The sequence below is a fragment of the Euprymna scolopes genome, chromosome 30, assembly GCF_053919585.1.
Source record: "Euprymna scolopes isolate OS-2025 chromosome 30, ASM5391958v1, whole genome shotgun sequence".
In the NCBI taxonomy this organism is placed as follows: Eukaryota; Metazoa; Mollusca; class Cephalopoda; order Sepiida; family Sepiolidae; genus Euprymna; species Euprymna scolopes.
The window spans coordinates 73,910,958-73,920,808 of record NC_136511.1 but is presented as its reverse complement, the minus strand read 5'-3'; the positions used below and the strand labels follow the sequence as shown (position 1 = coordinate 73,920,808).

The 9,851-nt window shown below is 36.4% G+C and overlaps 1 protein-coding gene across 2 annotated transcripts in view; it reads right to left on the bottom strand.

Moving 5' to 3' along the window:
* The window catches only part of LOC145254837 (paladin-like), a 187,788-nt gene that overhangs the window by 80,822 nt on the left and 97,115 nt on the right, over positions 1–9,851 (bottom strand). For both annotated transcript variants that reach the window (XM_080113675.1, XM_080113676.1), the window contains exons 2-3: positions 2,201–2,309; positions 265–401 (exon numbers count right to left, since the gene is read on the bottom strand). In XM_080113675.1, the coding sequence (XP_079969801.1) occupies positions 265–401; positions 2,201–2,270 (207 nt within the window). In that variant the 5' untranslated portion in view covers positions 2,271–2,309. The remainder of the gene's footprint in view (positions 1–264; positions 402–2,200; positions 2,310–9,851) is intronic.

The following is a 9,851-nucleotide window of genomic DNA, read 5'->3' as shown; positions in this document are numbered from 1 at the left end:
TTAACAAAAAAATAAATAGATAAATAAAAACAAGTTGATCTAAATTGACATGAGAATCCCAGGTTGTTCAAATGATATGCCTAAAAGACACACAAATATATAATCAACAGGAGTAGTTGTTGTGCTTTGTCGTAAATCTTTCGTGCTTTTATTTTGTGGTACATAATCAGTAAAACCTTAGCAATTATCTAAAGTGGTCTTACTGAGGTGTTGCAGATGATACCCAGCAACCTAAAATAAGAAAAAAAAAGCAAATATTCTCACCTGTATCAACGGGTGTTCCAGTGAATCTGGGAATAATTTCCCATATTGAACCTTCCCATGAAGTGGGTTAAAGTTTTGGTATTCTTCCGTAGTACCATTGCCGAATGCAATAACCACATTACCTCTGTTAAATGGTTCTGGAATAACAAAATAAAACATGAATATTATTTTTTATATATCATGGTTAATTATAAAAGTTAAGAATCAAATAAAACATACTTTGTTTTAAATAGAATGCACACTGTAGAAAGCAATCAACATCAACAAAAAAGAAATTGACATGTAAGAAAATTTTCGTTCAACACACAGAGACGAGAGACATGCCTGCTTTTACTTACATTCTGAGACAATGAGAAATGTATACATAATCAAAACTTTATATAGTAACAAGAGAAATGTATACATAATCAAAACTTTATATAGTAACAAGAGAAATGTATACATAATCAAAACTTTATATAGTAACAAGAGAAATGTATACATAATCAAAACTTTATATAGTAACAAGAGAAATGTATACATAATCAAAACTTTATATAGTAACAAGAGAAATGTATACATAATCAAAACTTTATATAGTAACAAGAGAAATGTATACATAATCACAACTTTATATAGTAACAAGAGAAATGTATACATAATCAAAACTTTATATAGTAACAAGAGAAATGTATACATAATCAAAACTTTATATAGTAACAAGAGAAATGTATACATAATCACAACTTTATATAGTAACAAGAGAAATGTATACATAATCAAAACATTATATAGTAACAAGAGAAAGAAAGGGAAGTAACCCTTATGTCACAGAAAAATAATAAATCTGTAACTGTCAAAAGGCAACAACTTTTACGGTATTAAAAACATGATCTCAGCTAAAATCTCTTTGATATGTCTGGTCTTTTGTTCACCAGATCTTGACTGAAAATTTTACCTCAGCTTCTTTTTGTGTTTCTTGGTGAACAACTTTCTATCTATTACATTTCTATGAACCCGAAATTTAAAATATAAATTTTCAATTATAACTTGAAAAAAAAAGTGTCACATATCTAATACTTTTACATAATTTTGAACTTTAATAAAAAAAAAATGGATTCAAACATAAGTTTTTAATTTTTCCTTTTACATACAATTAAAACAACTTTAAGAGATTTTACTTAACCAACATGGCGAACATAAACTAAAGTTATAACAGAAAATAATAATATCCAATATTTATGAGTGTCACTGTATCAACGGTTCTGTTGTTCACCATCACCATTACACCCTGATTCTCAATTCTTACTCAGCTTCCTTTTGTCTTCTTTGGTGAACAACTGTCTATCCATTGTCTTTCCACTAACCCTATTTCCTATACCTTTGTTCACCTGCTAAACCTATTTCATCTTGTCCTTTGTCATAATTCTTTTTCTCTTTCTCCCACACTTCTAAGCTCTTGAGGGGGAGGGGGTAGACATACATATGAAATTAATAATATAGAATTTCTCTCTTTCTTGACTAGGACATGGTCTGCTTGACTCTTCATCATTCCAATAATATAATGATGTATGTGGTAGGCATTTTTCTTGACCACATATGTCACCATATTGGATATGTGTTTCTTTGAGTACTAAAAATTAAATTGGATAGAAACATAACAATGAAGAAATGATAATGATAAAGAGACAGCTTCATTTACATATTGAGATATGTTTGTGAGATATGTCAAAGACATGAACATGATACCTCAATTCGTTCTAGATTTACTAACCCAAGAACTATAATTCTTTCTCTCAATGTGATCCAACCAACACGGTCTACTGTTCGAGGCTTCAGCACCTAAATTGTTTATAGTTTGTGATAGGTAACCACACTTTGGCGTTAGTCCGAGAAAAGAGGTTGATATTCTGTGAAACAGACAAACTAAACAAGAGAAACATTAAACAACACTTACTTTTCAGGACTTTGTTATTTTTTGGAGGGGTCTCCGTTGGTCGTGCAGGACTGCCACAAATCATTCCCATTGCATAGCCTTCATTAACCCACGACTTTTATTTGGAATGCTGTAAAACAAGAAACAAAAATAACAATTAAGGAAATTAATTAATATAGAAACATATTTAAAGTAACAGATTTTTTTTTTTTTTTTTACTTGGGAGTCACAATTTATCAGTGCCCGAAGACCACTCAAGGATAAGGGTTAATGAATGTAAGGTGGGTCGGGCTCCCTGCCCCTGGACCAATGGGACTCTCCCCAGATTTTCCTATCTTCCATCATCTACCTCAGATCTTTAGGATCACAGTTAGCATCATGTGCAATTTGCTGGATCTATGTGGATCTAGGTCGTCCTATGTCGTGGAGTCCGCAGCAATACATTTCTCACCAGTTTTTGCTTGCTTCTATGTCAGTGACCAGCAGATTGTAGACATCACTTTCTAATAATAGTACATATGGCAGGTAGGTTGCCATAAAGTTGCTGCTTCGTGGGATAATCTTGCCAAGATATATTCAATACTGTAGTAGTGTAGTAATTGTTAATGGTGTAAATTGGGTACAATTTGATTATTTATGGGGACGGCTCAAGAATTTGTTTAAGGCTACCAAGTTGTATTCCACAGGTGGGCAGTTCTGGAAAAGAAGCTTTGTTTATGAAATCTGCGTTTAGATTTAGGCACGGTTAGAGAGTGGGGGGAATCATATATAGCAGTTGTAGCTAGTCGAATGTTTTTTTCTGAAAGTTTGGCAAGTAGCCACCATAGACTGGAGTTCAGTCAAGCACTTGCCATGAAAATAATGATTCATCATAAAGTAATTAAACAGGAGTAAATGAAAACCCTATATTTCCTACTCCAAGCTCTTACCCCAACTCTTTCCTAAATTCAAATTTTTCTTTATCTTGGCAGAAGCAGTGACAATGTGAGCCCGATTCCTAGCATGGCCGCCCATGGTGGACAGATCTGGCACTAATCAGTATCAAATCTAAAGTTTGGTTAAGAAAGTTCTTGTGAACATCTAGGAGCCAACATCAGAATCAATTATCCTCTGGTCATCTCTGCCTCTGTGAATGGTAAGCAAAGTCGTGTCTTATTTTTCAATCACCATGTCAGATTAGACCAGACTGTGCGCTTAAATGAGCATTTTCATGACAGTTTTCTGAGCCGTACTACTTCCGAGAGCTTATGGCAAATTGGAAACAGCTGTTTTGTTTTGTTTGTGATGCCATCACTAGAATATTGCCTTACAGGTTTCCATTCTCTTAGATTGCTTTTACCATAGTTGAGGAGCTTTATTTAATCCCCATATTGTAACCCTTTGGAATAACAGATGCTACAGGGTGACCTTGACATTAGACATATGCACATACCTAAATACATACAGCACCTAGTTTTCAGGCTCAACATTGCTTAACTTTGGTGATCTAACATAATTATGTTGGGTACAACACCTCAATCAATAGGTTGAAAATGACAACATTGTTTCTGCATCATTTTTAATTGTAGGGTCTGAGTTAAACCTTCCCTGACTTCACATACAACCGCTGAGCCTTGCTGCTCTGACAATCTTGCAGGTGACTAATGAAGAAGACATTATACAGATCAGAAAATCCTGTGGCACAATCTTCTTCAGCTCTATGCAGAAGTCCAACTCGTTTAACAACAATATGAATGAGAAACCCTGTGTGCTCCTCCTTCCAGTCCTGAACCCCAAATCATAATTTTTATTATTTCTTTTTTTATTACCGTCATTTTCAATCTCTAAGTTAAAAAAATAAAATAAAATGTGATCTTCGCTGTTCATATGGACTTGTCAAAGTTAAGTAGATTTTTTTTTTTTTTTTACAATATAAGAAATAAGTATTAATAATAATAATAATAATAATTCTGATTTCGTTTATCCCTGGAAAGGGATGCGATTCATTTCCAGAGGATTTCCCTCAATCCCGGCTCCAAACCAGGAGCTTCAAAGATCAATGATTTTCCTAAGGATGTTGGTGGTACCTACAATAGCAGAGGTCTGAAGGCCGCCTAAAACATCAGTGATTTGTAGTTTTTTTCAATTGTCCTTCCAGACGACTTGATACTACTCCTAGCATACCAACTACGACCGGGATTATTTTTGTTTTAACCCTGAGTATACACCTTATCTCCAAGGCCAATGGAGCATAATTGCTCCACTTCTCATTCTCCTTCTCTCTCACATTCCTGTCCCATGGTACTGAAAAGTCTACAATCTGTCAGTTTTTTGAGACCTTGTCAATGACGACCAAATCCAGACGATTATATTCCAATTGCTTGGTCGTTATGACTCTTTTGTCCCACCATACCTCTACCTTGCCATCCTCACTTGTTCTTACTTCATCAGACATCTCCTCAAACCATTTTCCAGCACACTTCATCCCAACCTTCTTACACACCTCCCAATATATCCGGAGTCCCATGCGATCGTGTCTTTTGCGGTACTCTCTCTGGGCCAATCCACTACACCCTGCTGCAAGGTGTGCAATTGAAGAAGAAGAAGAAGAAGAAGAAGAAGAATGCACATGTGTAGCCAATAATGTGGATAGATAGATAGATAGATAGATAAAAAAAATTTAAGCATAAACCTCTCCCTGCCACCAAATTGATTTTTCACTTAACTTTCTCATATTGGCATAAACTAAATCCAACAACATGGGTAATTAAAAACGTTGAAGATTTCGGATGCTCAAGAGGAAATTATTAATTGAATGCTGAGCGCCAACCGATTCTTCTCACAGACAGGATGTACGCTGACACTTCCTTTTTCTAGGTCGGGGAGTGGGTAGACATATCCCCCATGGCTCCTTAAGAGACTTGTGTTAGACTAAAACAGCACAGGAAACTGCAGGGATTGCGGAGGAAGGAGTAAAGGGGTTCACATATTTAGCAAAATAAAGAATGGAGAGGGATTGAGGGGAGGCTTGAACAATAAAAAGCAAAAATTTGGAAAAGAAGCAAGAATTCTTTTATATGTAGGTGAAATCGAATCCCAAGAACTGAATCCCAAATATGTTTTTGCAGACTCATAGAATTTAAGTTCTTATTTACTTGTTTCCTCGAGAGTTCACCACGAGGTAGACACGCACGGTCAGTTTGTAATGCTAACAAACCCAGCTCCCCAAAAAGAGGGCACTTTGAACACACTGGTTCTCATGGACAGAACAGATACTAAACCATGATCCTAGCTTAAAAGCTAAGAAAGTGCATTTTAGTTTGAGTTTCCCACTTGAAGCAACAACTTTGTCAGATGAAAATTTTAAAAATCACTTCTTTTTGCATTGCGTCACTGGCAATTCAATCTTTTAAAAAAAAAAAAAAAGAGTGGCAGGTGATAACTTACAGGAGAAATACATTGAGGGCATTGCCAAGGCTGCTGCAAAGGTGTGTTCCCATTACTGTGCTAGAAAATTACTCACACCTGAGAGTATCCTGTATCTCTACAGGCATGGTTGCCACATCTGGGCTGATACATCTCCTTCCATTTCCTCCTTCTGAGAGTCCAAAAAATGAGTCGTCTCAAATCAAATAGGTCACGTGCTATTCGCCAAGGTCCGACTTCTGCCTATCACTGCAATACTGAATATCTGTGCCTATTTTATGAGTACTTTAATGGAATGTGCTCTGAACTCCAATCTTTCACAAAAAACACCCGTCTAGCTTAATCCACTGTGAAAAATTTCCACCACTCTTTATCTGTGCCTAAATCAAAATGCGGATTCCATGAACAAAGCTTCTTTCTTAGAACTGCACGCTTGTGGAACTCTGTTCCGTCTGCCTGCTTCCCACCAGACTACAACTTGGATGTCTTCAAGTCCAATGTTAACAAATTCCTAATGAACCGCCCCCCTTAAGTAAACACTTCATCAAATCTCCACACTAACGTAATGTACTTGCAATAACCCTTATCCCTGAGTGGCTTCCGGGCCTTGATAAGTGGTGACCACTGTGTAAAAAAAAAAATGTGCTCTGATGAACTCATAGCACTTGTGCCTCCTCGACGTACATATTCCAGAATAATCTGTCGAGTAGCAAAATTTCACCTCTTCACTGTTGAGGTTCCTAGACGCCGAAAACCTACTTTAATAGCTTCTTCCCTCACACTGCTAGGCTTTGGAATTCCTTTCATGCTTCCTGCTTCCCTGGTTATATTAACATGAAGAAATTTAAATATAACTTGAAATAGTAGCAGCTCATATCTAAGTGACCATCTGCCTTGATTTGGAGTGAATAAGAATTTATTATATAAATCTCACCTGTCTGTTTAAATGTATGCATGTATGTATGTATGTTTGTATGTCTGCCTAAAACTTTCAACAGAGGTGACGGATTTTCACGAGATCGGTATCGTTTTGAAGCTCAACCCTCGGACGACACATATCGAAAAATTGGCTAAACATTTTAAATCTTTCACCCTCAACTTTAATTAAGGAAAATAATTTATCACAGCATATCAAAAACAAAAAATTCTACCCATGAAATCGGTAATAAAGTCTGCAATCCTACACCAGTTGACGTTTAACTTGTCCACCAAGTTTGAGTCATAAATGTTCAACAGTCTTTGATTTTTCACTGTTCAATGATAAACACACAGGGATATGATATGCAAAATTGTCGATAACTCAAACATACTCCTCACTTGTCACTGCCCTGATCTTGGACTATGATAACCCTCTTGATTTCAGGAATTGTAAGGGTTTGTTTTGATATCCTTTATCTAAGATAATCCACAAATAAAAATCAGGGAAGGGGGTAATTGTCGTGTGAGTTTTAATCCCATTTCTGGTTCACACCTACTGATCAAACAATCATCAAATTGTCCCTACATATCACTGCATGGCTACAAAACAAAGAGTGGTGGACATTCATAAAAGAAATTAGGTGAACAGGTACCAAATGTGGTTGGATTATAGAAAGGATTGTAAAATTTTAATGGAGACCATGATGGATATTTTGACAGGAGAAGGATTCCCATGTATACAGGTCAAGATAGATAGAAAAAGAATAGAAAAGCATCGGGTTATACCCCCTAGAGAAAACAGTACCTTGTGTTCAATGAAATGTTTACAAAAGAAGCGTTTCAACGTTAAAACACACCAACGAACTGATGTGACAAACTATATTCAGACATTCATTAAGGTCGATTGAGATTGTTGGACTGACTTCCTCATCTTGGTTGTTATCGTCACAACGTTTCGGCCGTTTTGCCCTCCGGCCTTCATCAGGTGTTTTGTATTGAAACGTTGTGACGATAACAACCAAACGGTTCCCCAGTTCGATACAAAACACCTGATGAAGGCCGGAGGGCAAAACGGACGAAACACCTCATCTCAAAAATACAGACAATTACTATTCATTAAGGTTTACTAAGAGTAGAAGCCTGTATCCAACAGCACCAGGCAGGCTCTTGAATGGAACCCCCAATGCAAGCATAAAATTGATCGCCCGAGGCAAACATGGAAAAGAAGCATTGAGGCTGAGATCAGGGCTTTCAGAATGACATGGGCTGAACTGAAGAGGACCAGCCAGAACTGGGTCGTTTGAAGGACCGTCATTGCGGTCCTATGTTCTCCAAGGAATCAAGAGGCCTAAACAAACAAGAGTAAAAAGTAGACATTTTGGTTTATTTTTGGCAACTTTGTAACTCTCCTCCCTTATTTTGAAATAACAGTTCTTCTCCCTTTGTCAGAAACATCACTCATCGAATATGAAGACTAAGAATAAAACAAGGGAAACAAGAATTATGATATGCCAGAAAACTTAACTGAGCAATTCACTTTGGTGTCAAATAATTAAAACAAAACAAAAAAATCCATCAAAATATTTTTTTTTAATTTATTTATTGCTGACTTTTTCTAAGTTGTTGTTTCTACGACATTTCGGCCAACTATTCCTCTGGCCTTCATCAGGTGGTAACCGCAACTGGATAGGAACTCCAAATCTTCTAACTGCATTCCCAGCAATTACTGCCATCCATAGATATTGCCGTCTCACCACATTTTGGCCAAGTAAGCCTCTGGCCGGCTTCGGGTAGGATTGAAACCGCTATCTTCAGACAATTCTCACCTGGAACCATACAGATTCAACGTCTCTATCCACTGCACCACAGGCCCCGAAGGGCGATCATGGTTGGATTTTTGGTCTTATAAATCCACATTTATTTATTATCTGATCTTCCATGGACGGGTCCGTACCGAATGGTATATATATTATTTAATTGTAATTCATTATAGAGATGAGTATTATTTATTAATTTATTTATTGTGGACTATTAGCCTCATCTTTCTTAGATGTTGTTTCATGACGTTTCGGCCAACTATTCCTCTGGCCTTCGTCAGGTGGTAACTGCAACTGGATAAGAACTCCAAATCTCCTAACTGCATTCCCAGCAATTACTGTCATCCGTAGTTGTTGTCATCTCACCACGTTTTGGCCAAGTAAGCCTCTGGCCGGCTTTGGATAGTTGGCCGAAAAATCGTGAAACAACAGCTAAGAAAGATGAGGATAATAGTCCGCAATAAATAAATCAATAAATAATATTCATCTCAATAATGAATTCCAATTAAGTAATATATACTATTTTTTTTGTTTCACAATTGACCTTGGGAGAAAAAAGGTTCAAATATTCATTTTATATCTATATCTCAAATTTTTTAATCAGCACATTTTAACCATGCAGATAAACGTGCAAATCTGGGATAGTTATGGTCAAGAGATTTGTGTTCCCAGTTGACCAAGTAACAACACTTGGCCAAAGAGTAAACAAATTCAGACAGCACTCAAGCCATTCTTAAGTGGATATTTATATCTGTTTGTATAAGTGGAAAGGTCAAACCTCCAAAAGGAAAAACAAGTGGAACAAATGGAAGAAGGGAGTTAGAGAACTCCAGAAAATATTTATTTTACAAAGCTGAATTATTTTTGGTACTATCAAGGCTACCCGGCATTGTCCCGGAGCCATATATATATATATATATATATATATATATATATATATATATATAAATAGATACAAAAATGCTCTCCATCAGTGCCTAAATCTAAGTGCAAATTCCATGAACAAAACTTCTTCCCTAGAACTGCCCAACTGTGGAACGCTATTTCACTGGTCTGCTTCCCAACTGACTACAACATAGTCCTCTTCAAGTCCAATGCTAACAAATTCTTTCCTTACCACCACTTTAAATAGTCCACTTCTGTCCAATTCCCACCAAAAACGATTTTGAACTGATGTTTCATTGACCACCTTACACTGATTAAACCTTATCCTTGAGTGGCCTCTAGGCCTTGATAAGTGGTGGCTCTCTTGTAAAAAAAAGAAATTTTACTAGAAGTTTAAAAGTGTGTGTAACATTTTTACATTCAAACTTCTATCTCTGTTTGCCTCTCTCAATCCATCTCTCTATCTTTCTCGCTTTCCACTTTTTCGGTTTTTCCTCTCCAACCTCTCTTTCACCTCAGCACAGCACATTCCTCTTTCTCTCTCTCTCTCTCTCTCTCTCTCTCTCTCTCTCTTGTTAATGTATGGACAGCAATAATAATAATAATAATAATAATGGCGATTCTTTACCATACAAACCAAAAAAATA